Genomic DNA, 19278 nt, shown 5'->3' with positions numbered 1-19278 from the left:
ATGATATGCTACTTTAGATTTGGGATTGAACTATTGTAGGACTTGAGGAGAAGCCAGGCCCATTATTCTTCTCTCCAACACTATTTTTAATGACAAAGGAAACCAGCAAACCCCACCCCACTTTGGAGATAGTCAGCAGTGTTCTGAGAAGCCTATGCTATACCCTGAAGAGGTTATGACCAACTCTTCTACCAGCAGTCTTCTCCACGATTGTACTCAAAAGATAGCATGCCTTAAATGTCTATTGACCCCTCCATATGCACTACTCCACCAGTTCCTATCATCTTAAGGTGGCCTGCTTCAGAGGAACATACGCAGCTGCCTTATTCTGATTCATTGGAGACAATGGAAGGGCAGATAATGAAAGTATACAATGCCACCCCAGCCCCCATAATCAGGAACAGTTAGGATGTAGCCCACCTCACACAAGATATGCACACATAGAATTATAGAGTTGGAAGGGACGCTCAGGGTCATCTAGTCCAACCCCCTGCAATGCAGGAATCCTGCCCACAGCTGTCCCTGGGTGGGCCTGAACCACCAAACTTCTGGTTAACAGCCAGATGCACTGACCCATTGTGCCAAAGGCTCCCTGAATTGTTCTGTCTGGCTATAAGCTTGTCAGAACAGGGACCTTTCTTTCTAGCTCTATATGGAACGCCTGGTGCTACATGTATCAATAATAAACAAACAAACCTGTAATGTATGAGAGAAACACATTTATGTACTGCTTCAATAAACACTAATATGCAACAAAATACTTGGAAAATGAATGGAACAGCAGGATTTTTATTACATACTCTTTTAATTCTGTATCTTCAAACACTTGTGTTTAATGTCTTGGGCAATGCTGCAGACCTAAACCCACTTAATGATAAGTCTCATTAAACTCGAAGTACAACCCTAACCACATCTAGTCTGAAGTCAGTCAGACTGTATTCAATGGGGCTAACTCCCAGGAAAGTGAGATCAGGACTGCGTCCTTAGTGGGATTTTCAACTGAGCAAACATACCGGTACTTAAAATGGCTTTGTGCCTGGAAAGCATATCTTTTCACCTATTCCGCAGCAAGCAATCCCACACACTGTAGGGTCTGACTAAGCTTTGTATTGGTAAGCAGAAAACACTCTACATATGCTCAGAGCAGGGGCGCTGCATCCTGTTTCACCACTTGAGGAGAAATGGGAAGTGATGCCTTGCCCTGCCACTGCTGCCACTCCCACACCACCTACCTGCTCCTGCCATCGCCACCCGTTCTGCTGTGAGCTTTGTCACATCTGTCACTGATAGAGAAGTGGCACCACCACCGGCGCCAACTCTGGGCAATTTGGGGCGAGATGGACATGATCTTGCCCCCAATAGGCACCAATGGTGGCGATGGGGCACCAGGGTGTGCGTTCTGCCACCTGAGGCAGTGGCTTCACCCTTCCTAATGACAGGGCTGGCTCTGGCTCGGACGCACATCTGCCATCCCTGTTTCTTCCTAAGGTTCCCTTCCATGGGTCCTTTTTATTGAGCATTCACAATGAGATGGCAGTTTGTGGGGGCAGCAGTCACACCGCTTCATTCCCAACCCGAGCGTATCCCGCTGTAAACAACCAGCAGCTGAAATAAAACAGCTTTTCACACCACAACGGTTCCTGCTTATATTTCTGTCCTACTTTTGATGTGCTCAGAGACATAAAAAGGGATACATATTACAGTAGCCTAATTGGAGAAGCACCACAAAAGAAACCGAAGCACTACTAATGTACTCCCATTGCGTCGAGAACTTGTTGGAGTAGTAGACGAAGACCAGTGCAAGGAAGCCCTCAGCCTTGAATAATAAAAATAATAATATATTATTTATACCCCGCCATAGCTGTCAACTTTTTCCTTTTCTTGTGCGGAATCCTATTCGGAATAAGGGAATTTCCCTTTTAAAAAAGGGAAACGTTGACAGCTATGTACCCCGCCCACTCTGGGCAGCTCCCAACAGAATATAAATAATAATAATAAAAAGCGACAAAACATCAAACATTTAAAACTTCCCTAAACAGGTATACAAAAAACCTACATAGGGCTAAACTCTGGCTCTCTCCAATTGAAATGAAATGCACATAAGGGAGGGAAGGGGGGGTGTAGGGGGGGGGATGAAATGCCCCGTGGGCCCGCCAGGTCCTGCCCGTCTATCCAGCTACCCCTCACCCCGCCCGCGACTCACGGCATGCCAGGCGCCCGACGAACTTCTTCGCCTTCCCAGCCCTCGAAACTGAGATTCCCGCCGTGCAGCTCTCAAAGCGCTCCGGGTAGAAACACGGCCAGTCTGCGGGGAAGAAGAAGGCGGGCCCTGGAAGCTCCGGGTCTCGGCCCGGCCTGGCAAAGGCAGACGCGGGTTACTAGGCGACGGCGACAAAGAAGGCAGGGCCGCAAAAAAAACGCCCAAGGCCAGGTCGGACTTTCTTCTCATTTGCTTCTCGTCTCATCGTCCTTTATATTCTCTCTCTCCGCGCCCCCCTCACAACCTCCGCCCCTCTCATTATCACCACGGTTATAACGGCTGTTCTCACAAGCGTGTCAAGGACTTGCAAAAGCGAAGTGGCTTCAAGTCACGGAATTCGGATTTAAGATCCGGGTTGGTCCAAATAAAGAGGCAGCGGCGTTCTGTTCCTTTCTGAATCGTGTCACGGTCCAGTAGTTTGCCGCTTTTGGGGGGTAAACTGGGAGTGCGTGCATTTTCTTATGTTCTCAGGTAAAATGTTTTTTGGGGGGTGGGGGGTGGCTGGGAAGCTATTCCTCAGAGATGAGGAAAAGGCTTTTTCTGCTGGTGCCTAGATGTACTTAAGCAGATCACAGCCCAAGCCCTGTGCTTTTCCCAGGGCTTTTCCCCCTAGAGGGAACTCACAGGAACTCAGTTCCGGCGCCTCTCAGGTGAGCGCCATTTCTATCCTAAGAGAAGAAGAAGGGAAGTGTTCCTAGTGAGCTCCTGCACTTCTTTTTCTATAAAAAAAATAGCACTGGTGATAATTAATTAATTAATTACATGTATGTACCGCCCCTCATCACAAGATATTAGGGCGCTTCACATGACCCCCCCCAAAAAAGTACCATAAAATGTTGCGACATCTTTTATTATGGTAGGAGCTGGTTCACTGGGGTTTGGGCAAGGAAACTGTAGAGAAGTGGTAACTAGATGTGCCTTACTCTAGGGCAGGGACATCCAACTCCCAATAGACTGATCTACTCACAGTATAAAAACACTGGAAGTGATCTACCCATTGTCGTTGGATGGACCAAAGTTCTTGAGCTTTTTTAGGAAGCCTGAGTTGTTGAGGTTTTTTGGGGGGGAGAGAAGGAGATCACCGAGGGGCCAGAGATCTACCAGGAACACCCCGCGATCTACCAGATCTACCTGTTGGACATGCCTGCTCTAGGGTTACAATTTGCTTACAATCCTTGAATCAGATGATTCAGTATGTCATCCTCCCAAACCACGCAACTCTTGTCAGCTGCGCACACTGATTTAGGGGCTGGTCTGCATGGTAGAATAAGGAATTGTCTGTGCAGTTGACAGTGTCTCATCTGATTTAAGCCCTGTTCCCTGTCTTTCCCACCCCTGGTGTCCTGTGTGTTGACTTCCTGTGTACATGAAACTCGTGCAGTCATGCATGTATAACTTGTACACTGGAGGCTGGAGGTAGGGATAGAAGGCTTGATCCCACTTCCACCTTAGTTGCATTGAGTCTATGCAGACTTTTAACATCTCCACAGAGAATTTTGACTGCAGTTGTGTGCTTACTTGTGTGCTTACTTATCTGGAAATAAATCACACAGAATTATGGGGCTTACTTCTGAGTAAACATGGATTGGTCTGTAAGGGCCTTTTGAAAGAATGTGGCTTCACATGGGTGTAGCCAAGGCGGGGGACAGCTGCCCCCCAAATCAATAAAAATACATAGCAAACTGAGGTCCTGCCCCCCCAACAAAAGGCCTTCCCCACTAACAAAAGCCCTGCCCCCTAACAATATCCTGGCTATGCCCATGGCTTTTGCAGAAGGAGTGTACTGCTGATAATAATCCAAACACTGTTTCTCTTCAGGACTTCTGTAATATTGTATCACACAAATGAGTTGTGTTAGCAGGGAAAACTTCTTCCTTCATTAAGTATTGGGAGAGTTCTTAGGCAGCCAGCTTTCCACAATAATGCAAGCAAATTTTGGCAGCATTTACAGTACCCATAACATTTAATGTATTAAAATTAGGATACAGCTGTTATGCCTATTACCTTGTTCTTCTGTTCATCACATCACCCAGTCTTCTCCTCTGTGTGCACTGAGGGCTAATTAGCGTCTTGCTCCTGGTCATCGATTTTGACTTTGGAGTCTAGGAAATGGTCATTCAGAGTGAATATTTTCGCAGTGTACTTCAATCCCAAGTATTTTAATTGAACTTATTTACAAATATACCGGTAAGCATTTATGGAATGTTTACTCTGTTTGGAAGTAGGCACTTAGTAAGCAGTGTTTGAGAAAAGGACATAGTATGTGGAAGGTGTTGTTCAGTATTCCTCTGTGTAAAAAAACATTGCCTGATATACTGTAATGCCACAAGTGTGGACAGGTGTGGGGACTGGCAAAGTCTTCCTTTGTTGGAACTGGACGTGCTGCATCTAGTACATTCAGGTCCCAGGAAGAATATCATTTGGACATGCTCTAACTCCCAAGTACATTCAATTTAAATTGAGGCTGGCTCCTGGAAGTGTATGGTGTGTTCCAGTCTGCCTGCATTGGCACAGAAGTACAATTGGAAAGGGCAGTTATTTTAAATAAATAATGGGGGGAAATGTAGGTGTGAGATTTTAATGCCATCTATTCTATGCTGAAATAACAGAAATTAGAATTTGAAAATTCAGTCAGATTGTCTACAGCCACCAACAGTAGATGCTACAAAATTGTTCCCTAGTCTATATTTCTGTAGTGCACTATCAGTGAAGTTTATATTTTAATAACCTTAGCAAGAGAGCTTCCCTCTACTAAATAACTCTTGCATGTTGTACGTTGAGTAACATATTGGAAACATCTCTGTGCTGCACAGCTGCCCAAATAAGAAATGGCTAAGTAATGAGAGAACTGAGGAGCATAAACAAGTGTTCATATTTGATAAAACTGGTTACTGGAAAATTAACATTTATTCTCTTTTCCCTCATTGGCTAGAACTCGCTTTCCTTTGTGTGTGCTAACACTGGTGCTTAATTATTATAGTGACACCCGTTTGCAGTAACTGGACTGTGTCCCTGTTGGGTCCTTCTTATGCCACTGTAATATGAAACTGTCAGGCAAGGCGGTCTGTGCATTATAAATAGGGTACTTCATCCATGATAAGCGATTATTATCTTTCTTTCCCAAGTGTAAAAGGCCTATATAACTCAAGAAGGTGCGAGTGATTTAGGCCTCCTGAGTAAGGCTCCAATGAGTCCTGAAGGGGACCCTACCTATGTTGTTGTCTTGTTATTGAACTTGAAATATTCAATTTATTATAGTGGAATATATTTTCAGAAGTCAGCACTGGATAAAATGATGTTGCAGGCTGTTAGACCAACAGTAGCACACGATTTAATGCCCCTCTGTGATGGCCTTCTAAAAACCCTCATCACCTTTGTTATAGAAGAAAATTACTATTGACATTTACTAACCATACGTGAGGAAAGGCTGTGCAGAATTATATCAATTATTTAAAAAGAAAATGCATTTATGTGGTCCTTTCATTCTATACAATTTTCTTCTGTTGCGCTATTAGGTTCTTCATCCAGGCAACTACTGCATGTGATGGGCTGCCCAACTCACAAACCCATTAAGTTAGAACACTTGCATTTAAATCCACTTGGCCCTTTTGAAATAAACTGCCCCAAAGACAATCAGACTGCCACCCTCATGCCTATAACCCATTTATTTGGAAGAAAGTAATATTATTAATTTCAGTGGACATTACTTTCATATAAGCATGCATAAAATTGTAGCCTAATCACTCAGTCAGCTCTACATAGAATCAGGTGCTACATTTCCCCTGCTTCTGAAATCACAACTTTTCTCATCTAAATAATCCCCCCACAAAGATGCTATCAGTCTCATGGAGGAAATAAAACAGGTACCTGAATTAGATGGCCCATCGGCATGACTCAGTGTGTGGCAGCATCATATATTTTATTCTGTTGCTCTTTTTTTGGTGAGCCTCCTATCTCACCTGAATCCTGATTAACCTACCTTTTGCCTGTTTGTTCCAGATTTCTTCTGGTCTACCTAAACACTCTTACTGTGTTCCAGTCTGATTGTCCTTCTTTATTCAGGTGTATTCCTGATTTACACAGCTGACCTGGAGAAGAGTCCTGTTAGAATCTTGAATGTAAAGGTTAATGAAGTAGTTTCTACCCATTCCCTCTCAAGATGTTCACACTTCTGCTGTTGCACACCTTAATATTTAAACCTTGGATTTTCAGATCATTCTTAGGAGAATCCTTGAGCTTCCTTTGAGGTTAATCTGGTTTCCTTGGTGAAAAAAATGGCAGTGGTGAACAAGCTTCCTAGAGTAGTCATTTCCCTGCAACAAAGAGCCACAGGAAAGTGTTGAGTGTGTTTAGGGTACAGTGCATGGGGCAATGGTAAGGTAAACTAGTGCATTGTATTAGCTGAGCTTATTCTAGAACATGCCCCAGAATCACTTGCAATGCAGGGAGCTTCATGGTGGATGTTCAGGGCTTGTTTGACAGATGAGTTGCTGTGGAAATGGTACCTTGAAGGTCAAAGGTTTGGAAACCACTACCTTATAAACCACCAGTTTTAGAACAGCTTAAGGTGGAAATGTTGCCTTTGCTAGGGACAGAAATTCCCATACATTTCATCAAAGCCAGGATTTGTGTTTAATCAAATCCATTTCAATAGAATGAGAAGCCTATCCACATGGCAATCCAGCACATGTTGGCTGCTCGCCCGCGGGCAGCTGGTCAAGTGCACCTGCCAGCCACATGCAGGATTCATCTTTCAACGCACACTGGTAGATACTGGGGAAATGGCATTTTCAGTGGTATGCCAAAAGCTGATTCTAGTGTGAGGCAGCAGATGTACACAACTCAGGGAGCTTGCAAGTACAAGAATTTTGGGTGTTTTTCTTGCACCTACTATGCACTCATGCCAGGCATGAGATGGATTTTAAAAAGATAAGGTAAAAAATACTTTGTTGCAGAGCAAGTCTTAGTCATTATGGGATGTCCTGCCATAATAATCCCACCTTCATGCCTCATTCTCCACTGCATCTATACTGTGTTACAGTGTAATGTGTAAACTTTTATGTAATAGAATTTCCCAGCTGTTTCAGAGGAACTCCAGTAGAGAAACTCTATTTCTCTGGAAGCTGGGTAGAGAAACCCCATTTCTCTGGAGAGTTCTAAGAGTTGGGAGCCAATGATACTTTCTGCAAAATTTTCAGCCGCTGTAGCGGCTGCAGGAAAACTCAGGGACTGGGGAAAGGAGGCTTTGAAAAACAACTCCACTCCACAGACCACCCTTCATTGCCACAGCTTTTGATAGAAACAGAACAAGGAGCCATACAATATCATTTTGTAGATTAGACAGTGTGTGGTATGCTGGGTATATCATTGTGAGGGCAATATGAGACACCTGCAAATCTGATTTTATTATTGTGAATGGCTTTGAAAATGATGGCTATCAAAGGTATATAAATATTCTAAAAAGAAATGCAAACATATATGTCAAAGCATATTTGCAGACTATTCCCATTTTTGCAGAAGCAGAAGCTCACAGCAAAGTCCAGTAAACACTCCCTCCCACCTGAGAGGGATGGACAGATGGTGATGTGATACTGAAATATGCAAATAAAAGAAATAGGCTCTAGATATGTTTGCATTATTCACAGGATGGCTGGCAGTCAGGAGAGCAATGCATCCCTCTTCAGTGATCAGACCCCATCCCAGGAAAGTTCTCAAGCAAAAAGATCCCAGAATTATGAAGAGGAGACATTTTATAAGAACTGCAGAGCAGCCTATTTAGCTGTCTTCAAAAGCAGCTTAGAAAACATTAAATCAAAAGAACAACTGTGTTTGGGTGAGTGTATTTTTTTAAGTTGTTATCAGTTTGGGAGAAATCTTGAATTCCAGCAGTGGATAATATATTTGAGTCCTTATAGTATCTTGCACATGTTAACTGTTTTAATGGATCTAAGAAACCTTGGTACGATTCATGTGCCATATTTCTCTATAATCAAAGCACTGTTGGGTGGACACTCACTGAAGTGCTTCAGGGAGAACCCCAGGTGTCCTGCCCTTGCTGCACACTAGGGAGACACGCTAGGGGGGCCCAAGGAAAGAAAATCAGGCCAAGCATCTTACTGTGTTCAAAACAGTATCTGTACCTAACTCTCTTCTCCCTAGGAAAGGTGAGGAGAAGTAAGTTTATTTCCACTGAGTGGCAATAGCCACTTTGCATATTGTTTTCGATGGATACACAGAAAGGACACAACCCTACTCATTCTGCATGCATAGATTATGCTATGCTATATAAATCAGTATAATTTTATTGTTCATGGGAAAAGTTGCAAATTAATTTTAAACCAAGGCATCAGTTTCTTTTTTAAAAAAATCATTCCAGCATGATATAGAATAATAGACTTGTAGAGTTGGAAGGGCCCATGGGGGTCGTCTCGTCCAACCCCCTTCAATGCAGGAATCGTTTGCTCAGTGTGGGGCTCGGAAAGTTTTCAAATTTCTGCAGAAAGTTTATAATCATAGAGACAGGCACACCTTACTAGACAGGGCATTCCACAACTGAGGGACCACCAATGAAAAGGCCCTGCAACAGCTCAGTGCCAACCAGGTAGTTCCCAGTGGTGGCACCAACAGTGAGGCCTCACTTGCCAATCATAGTCTGATATGGTTAGTATTAGGGAAGATGCTCTTTTCAGTACTTGGGTCTGAAACCATTTAGCGCTTTATATGGTAGTACTAATGCCTTGAATTGAGCCCAGTAACTCCCTGGTAGTCGGTGCAGTCCTTTCAGCACTGGGATCTCATTGGACTGCCCCATTTATCTACCTAGCCACCACATTCTGCGCTAGATGCAGCTTTTGGACCATCTTCAAGGACAGCCACACATAGAACACATTACAGTGGTCCCAGCAGGAGATCACTATAGCATGGACAACTGAGACCAAGTTGTCCCAGTCCAGGAGCAGCTATAGCTGATGAACCAGCCTAATCTGGGCATAAGCACTCCTAGACGCAGAAGCTATTTGAGACTCCATTAACAAGTTGGAATCCAGTGATAAGTTGGAATACTCTTAAACTGCAAACCTCATATTCAAGGGTAGCAAAACGCTGCTCAGCACAGGATGTACACTTAATGACCAGACATGGGAACTACCCATCTACAGCACTTCTATGAGGATTCAACCTCAGTTTTTTTGGCCCCCATCCAGTTCATCACTACCTCCAGATACCCGTCCAACACTTTTGCAGCCTTTCCTGATTCTGATGGAATGGAGAAATAAAGCCACGTGTCATCAGCATACTTATGACACCATGTTCCAAATCCCCAGATGACAGCTCCCAATGGTTTCATATAGAAACTAAATGACATAGGAGACAGAATGGACAGTAAAGACATGGTTGTGTACACAAATTCACCTGTGGAACAGATTATTGGTGGTGCATTGGAATGTTACATAGACAGTAGCATAAGTTTAAAAGAGAACAAAAGTATAAAAATTTGATAAACACTGCATCCTGTTGTAATGTCTTTTCTTTGCAGTTGATGCTATTAATTAGTTATATATTGGCATCAATATACATCAAAGGATCAATGTCCTTTACATCCCACCTTCTACATTTTTACACAATACTCTGATGGTTTCAGAGTCAAAGTTCTTATACATTAGCCTTACATGGTGTGACTCTAATATCAGGCTAGTAGAATCAGTTTGTAAATCTGTGTTAGCATCATATAATCTGGATTTTAAATATGAATGGTGTGAACAAATGCTCACTTGCTCTTTTTATGCTATTTCTTTCATCTCTGTCCATATGTCACTTGGGTACAGGGCATGTGTTTGGCCATGTGCACTTCAAGGTCAGTTTAGGAAAGACAACGGAGAGTTCAAGCTTTCCATATTCTTAACGAGATGTCTGGATCTTTAGAAAAAACAAACAAATATGTTTTAGCCCATTACAGATTTGTGTCGAGGCTTAGAGTTCAGTTCTAGCTAGGAATAAAATCACCAGAATGGCATTGGTTATATGGAGTTTGATTAATAACACAGATTCTGCTTTGTAATCTACAACCTGGTTCTTCAAACTCTTGTTTATATGAGTTGTACTTATTTTATGAAATGTAATGTAATGTCCTGAGCTAAAATGTCTCTGTAGACACTTATCAGAGTCCAAGTCTTTTTATCAGGTACATTTAAAGAGTACAAGAAAAGAACTTCTTATAAAAATAGTCTGAGGAGACTAGTTAGCAGTTCACAGAAAGTACTGAGTTCCCAGTAAGTATAAATAATATACCACCCAGCAGAATTTCACAATATATTTCAAGAGAGTTGGAGTTTTAAAGTGTTTTTTTTTTTTTTTACTTGAATATCATCTTGAAGAGGGATGCCAAATTGCCTCCCAAGAAGCTAAACCCAACCACATAGCAAAATGTACCTTGCAGGCAATTACCACAATTCAGCAACCCATGCAACTAGGTTCAAATGCCCAACAGGCCTTTAGACTTCACTTTTAAAACAAAAGCCTTCCGGACAAACTATTTTGGAATATAGGCAGAATTCAAAAGTAGTTTGTTACTCATCATTGGGGTTTGCTATTAAAAAGGAAAAGAAGCTGAAAGTTCCGTTAGGCAGTTTCAAGCTCTTAAGCATAATATCAGCAACAGCTGCAGAACATCCTTGGAGGCTGGATGCGCTGCCTCCTTGACAGCTGCGCCCCCCCATGATGCCTCTACAGCAGCCTTTTGGCAAATCGGAGGCACTACTTTGTCTCCTCCCACCCTTCTTTCCAATATATATACTTATTACCCTCTTGTTCCTGTTGTAGATCTTCATTCATTCCTTTCCCCCTGCTAGTGGTCATTTTGTAGTTCACTCTCGGGTGCCAAAATGTCTTGGACCAGCCCTGGTAGTCACATTGTTCTTGCACCAGCACCTGCTGCATCAGGAAGGATTGCACAAATACTAGCTATTAAGTACCTCCTGGAATTGCACTGGTGGGCCTTTAATGCACAGTGGGGTTACAGGAGTAGAAAAGAGTAATTTGCAGTAGTATCTACTTAGAGTGTTTTAAGAAAATGATATATACACAGTCTTGTCAGTGTCACTAAATGCTTCTTCTTCTTTTTTCTTCTTTTTTTTCTTTTGCTTTATTTTGCAGTACTTCAGCAAGCTGGAAGAAATCCATCTCAGAAGACAGTTAATAAATACTGGACGCTGCAAACCACCACACTGAATTTTGATGATTTTTGCTTCATCTTAAAACAAGAAGAACCTGTTAGGAAAACAGAGCTGCTCAAAGCATTTGCAAAAATAGATGTAAATAATGAGGGCTGTATTTTACATAGTGAGCTGCATAAACTTCTTACAACTGTAAGTACCTCAAAGGGTAGTTAGGACTGATACGTTTAACAATTCAAATAAACCACAGAGGAAATATGTTTAAGCTTTAATAAATCATTACTGTTTGTGGGGAGGCATAATAACTAAATATTGCAGTGTTTTTCCTTCATTGCTTTGCAAGTGAAGCTGACTTTTTTTTTTTTAGAGAGGTGAAAAAATGACCCCAGATGAAGTTAATGCAATCACCGAATTGGTGGAAGTGAACAGTGATGGAAAGTTTGATTATTACAAGGTATAGTGGATAAGACTACATAGGTTTGTATCTAAAGTTACTTGAACAGACATGTGCTTTTGTATTGGGGATTTCCTGCCCTCTCCTTCCCACTACACCCTCAGGAAAGGTCTTCAATGTGGTGCAGTCTTGACTGGGAGTCGGAATGGGTAAAAATTGGGGGAAAGCAGCTTATAAAAGTGGAGGTCCCCTGAGCCCTGACATGCTGTTCAGGGGGCTTAAACAAGAAAGAGGTGAGGCTGAATAAGTGAGAGTGATTTGGTTCTTAAACGCCTAATAGGATATTTCCATGGTGTCAAAGTTTTCTGGTCACCTTTTAGTAATCGTTTCAAAGGAGGTTACAGCAGTTCAGAATGTGATACAGTGGTGCCTCGCAAGACGAAAATAATCCGTTCCGCGAGTCTCTTCATCTAGCGGTTTTTTCGTCTTGCGAAGCAACCCTATTAGTGGCTTAGCGGATTAGGGCTATTAGCGGTTTAGCGGCTTAGCGGCTATTAAAGGCTTAGCGGCTTAGCGGCTAAAAGGCTATTAGCGGCTTAGAAGAAGGGGGGGAGCGAAAAAAATCGCAAGACTCGCAAGACGTTTTCGTCTTGCGAAGCAAGCCCATAGGGAAAATCGTCTTGCGAAGCAACTCAAAAACAGAAAACCCTTTCGTCTAGCAGGTTTTTCGTCTTGCGAGGCATTCGTCTTGCGGGGCACCACTGTACATAGGTGTTAGAGGATCTGATTGTCAGTGCATGCTTTCAGAGAAAAGTATGTCAGGCACTAAAAAATTGCAAGTTTTTAGTTGTGATATATTAGAACAGCTCTTCATGTTGCAGACATGAACAATAGAGCTCAGTGTGGTTGGCCTTTGACAAAGTAAAGGTATAGGTTTGCAACCTTGAAGTATGCTTATTAATATGGTAATGTAGCTAGTACTTATAAATATCTTATCACACACTGTGTCTTGGATGCAAAGTACTAGGAGTGGAGGGAGAAAATGTATTGGTGCTATTCAATGTGCTGCTTGGCAAGGGAGTGTAAGACTTCTCACAGTGAGGCACCACAGTGCATCAGAGGTTGTGTTATAGTATGACAACCATGATAAATAAGGAAGATGCATGCTGTAGCATGAAACTCTAGTAGGCTATAAGAATCTCTTGAGAAGGAACTTGTGCAAATGAAAGAGCTTCTCTGAATATGCAGTCAATTCTCTCATGTGACACTCTTTCAATATGCTAGAAATGAAGAAGCTTTTTACTAATGGGAGAGTCTCTGTAAGCCTCAGTGTATTAGAATAATAGAAATATAGGGTTGAAAGGGACCCCAAGGGTCATCTAGTCCAACTCCCTGCAATGCAAGAATCTTGGCTAGATCATACATGTATAAGCAAAATCCAAACTTGCACTGGCAGACTTGTGCTCATGCAGCAAGTCATCCCTCTCCTCATCCCTCTCCTCCCTGCAACCTTCACTCACTCCCCAGATCTGCTCTGCAGGGTCCCCCAGTCCTCCAAAGCAGATTTTGAAGACTGCGGGGGGAGGAGAGGCAGGTGATATCCCATTGTGTGAGCAGAATTCAGTTCTGCTTGCAAACATAAACCTTTGGACACAACCCTATATACAACTATATATTTATGGCAGACATCAAGCTTAATACTTAAAAATAGAAGGAGTGTAGAGAGTGTCAGAACAGGAGTAGTATCCCATCGAGCTATATTGACAATGTCTTTTTCTCGTAAGAGTTCACAGTGAATATAGAAGAACATCCCTTTTTTAACAAAGAAAAATGGGATAAGGAATGTATATGTGTTAAAATAAGTGTTGATTAAAGGCTGTTCTTTCCAAATACTTTCACAAGTATGCTGTGCCATCTATCACAATACTATCTTTCTGGCCATAGCTAAAGCAATGTTCTTTTAAAAAATGCAACTGTTAATTTTATGTTATCTGGAGTTTGTTAATCTTGGAGTTTACCTTATCTGAAATGACTGTTGTTCATTAAAGTTTCCCATCTAGACTCATAGAAAAGAAAAGAAAACTCCTTCATTTAAAATTAGACATAAAAAGCCAGTCTGTCCACAAATATGTCTGGTAGACAATATAAATCTTATCTTGGGGTACCTTTCATTTTTATTTTCTCTCAGTGGTATGATCTCCTCATTGAATCATGTCTCCATTTTATTGTGCCACTGGAGAGTGGTCAGTTTGATTCATGAAAGCAAGATGAGGATTGTCCTAACAGAAGAAATATTTTTTATCTGTTGATCTATTTCTTGCTTAGTAGTGCCTTTGTTTATTTTCCTTCTAAAATACTTAAGAGACCAAGGTGTGTGTGTGTGTTTTGTTTACAGTTTTGTAAATTGTATATGACAACCAATGAGCAATGTCTGAAGAACGCACTAGAGAAACTGGAGGTTGACAGTAAACTGAAGCGTCAGCAGTTTGGAAGTCAACTTGAGACTTCATCAGAACTGGCTACATCACTAATATCAAAAACAATACCAAAAACTGCAAGGAAAACAGAATCCAAACCAATGCTAAAAAGAGGTAATAATTTTTCAAGCAAGAAAGCTCTAGTTCATGGAGCGTCTTTTCCCCTCTACGTGACACCTTGGATATAGTTTTTCCCCTCTTTTTTTTGGAAATGTGTGTTCATTTATTTCACTAAAAATATTTGCTTTATCAGTGGTAGAAATGTCTCTGTTATTTCCAAAGCCCTAGGCTCAAAAGAAGTTTTGCTACATCCCTCATTTCAGCATTTTTCTTTCTCTAGCATTAGCTGATTAATGTTTGAGTGACCCCATTCACACAGCATATCCCAATAGCACTCTTCTGCTGCTGTTGCAATGCCACAGAAGAAGCAAGCTACAGTTTGGCTTTCATGTCTTCTGAACCTTACTTGCAGTTTGTTTTTTTCCAAATAAGCTAAGAACAAACCTTGGACCAGAGATCTTCCATATGTTGTGTTTTGGCAAATGAACTTTTCCTGCATGGCTGGTTCACCGAAAGCTGGCAGAATGTCCACTCTATTTAATAAAAGGGCAGTTTACAATTTAAATTTGGCCTTACCCTGATAAGATTTAGCACAGTATTATATGACACCAACTTTGTGATATGGGTTATTTAATGTTTGAATTAATAGATTTGATAGATTCTCTAATCTTTTAGTGCAAATATCACTTGGCAGCTGCTGGGTTGGAGATTCATTACCAGTAGACTTGGCAGGTTCAGTGCAAATCAAAGCAGGTACCAAATTTTTCCAGTGCATCTACTGGCCCAGCAAAACACAAATCAGTTTACCAGACCAGATTAACTACTATAAGGTATATTTATCATTCTGTATCTATTTTCTCACTTGATGAATGTAAATATTCATAAATAAGGTGCTATAAATAAAACTCTGCAATTGTAGGTCACTGCAAGACTTCTTCACAATGTTCCTCAGCTCCAAGTTGCAAAGCATCTGTGTCTTCCACTATCAGTATGGGTGCCAGCAGCAACAAACATTCGAAGCTCATTGAGGCAAATGCTGCAAAGGTAGACTTCGTTAATTTAGTTTGACTCTTGCTCCCCCTCACCAGGTATAGACATTGCATTTTAAATAGAAAGCAATTTTTCTCTCTTTTATAGCTTATGTTTTATTAACTGCTTGTCAAGGGCAGCAACACAGCACACAGAGATTTCTGGTTGCAAAACATTATAAACATTTTTATATAATGTTGGTTTTGCTGACATCCCGTTATTTAGGATCATTTTTCAGGTGTGAAGGTTTGCTAGAACAAAACATGTTTTTCTATAAAGGAAAGCACTCTTGGATAAAATTGTTAATGACTGTTTGAGAAATGCAAAATTGAATAATTTATTAGTACTTTAAATGCTTAAGTAGCCTGAAAGATTATATATCACAACCCTCTATAGGCAAGGTAATTGGAAATAAATATCTTCAAATGTACCCAGATCAGAAGACATTAATTGGTAAATATACACTGTAGCCTGAAAATATTGACTGTTATTTAGACTAATAAGTTTTACAAGTAATTTCTTTTAAATAAGTCATTCATTCAATAACCATTCCTAAGGGAGAAAGACAACAAAGTCACTTTGCTAAGTCAATATTTGTAGAGTGTTAATATTGATCTTTTCCCTTTGTTTTCCCTTTCCTGATTCAACCTTTACTAGTTTTCTTTCAGCAGAAAATAATAGCTAGAGAAATATAAAACATTAACTGGAAACTGCTAAGATACATTAAAAATGTGCACCTTGAGACCTCTGTGTAAGGGAGAACGAATGGTTATGACCACATAATATAACTGCAGCTAGAAGACTGAACTGATTGTTCTCTTGAGTTACATTTTTGTTTCAAATAACAACTCTGTATTTGTTATTGAACTCTGAAGTCCTTTATATCTTTAACATTGCTAGACAGTGACATTTGTTCTATATTAAAATTTAAAAGCATCCTCTCCAAGGATTTTTTTCTGTGTGTTTAGGTATCCAAACCCCTATGCAATTTAGCCTGTAATTCCAGTATGTTCAAAGATGATATGTTGTTGGTTATAAAAACACATACAGTAGTTTTCTACTAGTTGTAATTGGTTCAGTTTCAACAACCTATTAGATGGTAATGAAAACTAGCTTTCTAAGCTGTTAGCAAATGATCAGATTGGTCATCACAAGAGTGATCCATTCCCTGCTTAAATAGTGAAGTTCCCAAAGATGAGTTTAGTGTTCTGAGTAGGTTTCTATTAAATTTTTGCTAATAAAAGTTCATCGTCGTTCTTTTGACTTGCACCCCATTGTGTATCTCTTAATAGTATTCTGCTGATAGTTATTTGTGCATGAGGTGTTTTTGCTGGTGGAACAGGAGTATTCCGAAACAAGGTTTGGTTTCCTAACAGGTGGGCACTGCTAGAAAGGACAGGATCAGCTGAGGGGTGTCTGGATATTTCCCAGTATTTTTCTGAGCACTACAATTCCCTCAAACCATTAGGTACCAGTTCCACTTCAACTGTTTTCCCACTACATGTAATACACAAAGAAGGAAAGCAGACTCTTGCCCCACATGGGGAACTGTGTGGTCCCCAGCTTCAAATAGGGGATATATGTGAATTTCCTTTCCCATCACAAGGTGCAGCAGAAAGCTGAAACCCAAATAACACTTGGATGTCTACTGTACACTGGTTATTGCAGCATGCACAGGTTATGTGGCAAATTAAAAAAAATCAGGAATATATGATAAATTTCCAAGCCATTGCAATTTCTAATTGCAGACATCCCTGACAATCGGGAAAGCTTGATAAATTATGAGGAACATTCATCTATATGCTTTAACCCCACCCTGCCTCCAGTCTACCACATAAGAATAACAGCAAAGCATTCATAGTAGAGCCCTTCCAGTTATGTAATATAAAATTTAGCAGTGTATGTGATAAATTGCAAAAATATCCATCTTAGTCAAATGTCCTGTACTGAAGATAGGCAACTCCGTAATAATATGATATAAAAGAGCAATAGAACCTGTGATCCCCTTATACGGTAAGTGTTCTAATGAATGTAGGAATAGGTTGTTATGAAATAAATGTAGAAGAATATGTAAAAAAGCAAAATCCATCTGAAATATTGTAAACCAGAAAACTTGGTGAATTCCATGCCTGAATTCATCGCAAACAGCAGTAGATGCCATCATTTATGATTTGTCACTTGACTTGGGTTAACTTTTCTCTTGGATTTAGGCATAGACAAGTATACTTTTTCCAGTATAACCATTCCTATGATTTAAATTTGCAGTATCAATTAGCAAGGCATGTAGAAAAAGTAATTCTATGCTTAAACAAACAGAGTGGCATCATGCAGCTTTATCCCATACATGGTATCAAGTCCTACTCCAAAGTAACTGTAAGTAGGATTGTAGCCACAAGCCTTGTTCAATTCATTGGATCATATATGGGGAATTTTAGGCAAAATGAATGGCACTTTCTCTGATTTGATTGTGCCCAAAGCTAAAAAGCCATGGCCATTTCCCTGATACACTTTTACCATTTAATCTTAGTTTTTAGAGTGTGGATGTTCCTTATTATTCAACATTTTGTTCTTTCCCATGTCACACTCTGCACTGCAAATTGAAACGAGCCATACAATGTGCAAATATCAGTTTGAAGAATGCTATATTATCTTGGTTTACAAGTAGATACAGGGTCTGTAGCACCACCTTATGCTCTCCAGAAGCATAACAGGCTAGAGTTAGGGGTTTTTTGAGTTTTTCAATCCTTTCCACAACATAGACAGTGTTATCTGCAGAATTATTGCAGCTGAATTTTCCTGTTATTTGAGACATACAAATCCACTCCGGCATTTAAATATTAGGAGCCAATATAGTGCAGTCTCAACAAGGGTGAATGGTGAGATGTACCTGATTGAAACATTGTCTTGACTAAGAATTTACAAGGTTGCCCTAGCAAGTTACTGTTTTCTCATCCTCTGCAACCCCGTCTGTAATGTGGGATAAAACTGGAAACCTTAAAGCGTCGTTATAGGGATAACTGAGATGATGTACGTAGCATACTCTCAACACTCAAAGTGCCATATAAATTATAAGTGTTATTATTGCTCTTGTTAGCAGTACTGTTCTAAGTTGTATCAGAAGATACGATGTTGTTGCAAGCAAATTTTCTGAAGGGGAATGTTCCAGTTTCCAATTATCCAAAGAATTATGCAGTAAATAAGGTTTGGAAAATACATCTTCAAAAGAAGATCGAACACTAACCTTTTAAGACTTAAAGAACCGCTTGGCCAACAGATGGTAGGAGTGACTAGCAAAGTCACTGCCTTACAAGGATTTAAGTAACTTCTTATATATTAATTATTTGATTTGTCTCTAGGAATGGCAACATGCACAGTCCAAAGGATGCTTCTTCTTAGAGGAAAATGGAGAGATAATTAGTCATAAATATAAGTTGTTTTTATCTCAGAGATCTACAGTATGCATTACCATTAATCCTGTGAACCTTCGCCAAATGGAAGGTAAGAATACCTTTTTAAAAAAACAACAACTAAGGGTTGAAAACTGGCAGATGTCCCTGTAATAGAACTGCACAAGGGATTAACGGAGCAGCCCAAGATAAAATGTAACTATTGCAGGGTTGCAAATTCTTAGTTCTAGCATTTTTTAAAAAAACCAAAAACATAAATGTTAATATTTGCGGCATATGCTGCTGTTGTTAGCTTTGCTGTCTGGTCTCTGACCACAATAAAGATTGATTGATTGATTGATTGATTGATTGATCGATTGTATGCTGCAAACATGCATTCAATCACAAACATGCATGGCAACTGTTTTCACTGCATGTGAGACCTTACAATGATAATGGGCAAAACACGATGGATTCTTTTGGTACCACTGTATTCAACTGC

The 19278-nt window shown here is 40.5% G+C and overlaps 2 protein-coding genes across 14 annotated transcripts in view; one reads left to right on the top strand and one right to left on the bottom strand.

The window, feature by feature from the left end:
* Nucleotides 1-19278, bottom strand: part of ITGB3BP (integrin subunit beta 3 binding protein) — an 82823-nt gene that overhangs the window by 32399 nt on the left and 31146 nt on the right. For 3 of the 5 annotated variants that reach the window (XM_077928654.1, XM_077928655.1, XM_077928656.1), the window contains exon 1: nucleotides 4265-4359. In XM_077928654.1, the coding sequence (XP_077784780.1) occupies nucleotides 4265-4344 (80 nt within the window). In that variant the 5' untranslated portion in view covers nucleotides 4345-4359. Of the gene's footprint in view, nucleotides 1-2203; nucleotides 2342-4264; nucleotides 4363-19278 lie in introns of those variants that run through there. The other 2 variants (XM_028733220.2, XM_028733217.2) reach the window with 2 other exon arrangements.
* EFCAB7 (EF-hand calcium binding domain 7) overlaps nucleotides 2306-19278 on the top strand; it is a 38788-nt gene continuing 21815 nt past the window's right edge. For 4 of the 9 annotated variants that reach the window (XM_077928644.1, XM_077928642.1, XM_077928643.1 and 1 more), the window contains exons 1-6: nucleotides 7844-8093; nucleotides 11411-11622; nucleotides 11798-11884; nucleotides 14220-14415; nucleotides 15281-15405; nucleotides 18747-18888. In XM_077928644.1, coding sequence (XP_077784770.1) covers nucleotides 7859-8093; nucleotides 11411-11622; nucleotides 11798-11884; nucleotides 14220-14415; nucleotides 15281-15405; nucleotides 18747-18888 — 997 coding nt within the window. In that variant the 5' untranslated portion in view covers nucleotides 7844-7858. Of the gene's footprint in view, nucleotides 2432-6259; nucleotides 6323-7843; nucleotides 8094-11410; nucleotides 11623-11797; nucleotides 11885-14219; nucleotides 14416-15280; nucleotides 15406-18746; nucleotides 18889-19278 lie in introns of those variants that run through there. The other 5 variants (XM_077928647.1, XM_077928646.1, XM_028733209.2 and 2 more) reach the window with 3 other exon arrangements.

Source organism: Podarcis muralis, chromosome 5 (genome assembly GCF_964188315.1).
Source record: "Podarcis muralis chromosome 5, rPodMur119.hap1.1, whole genome shotgun sequence".
NCBI lineage: Eukaryota > Metazoa > Chordata > Lepidosauria > Squamata > Lacertidae > Podarcis > Podarcis muralis.
This window is presented reverse-complemented; position numbering and strand designations above follow the sequence as displayed.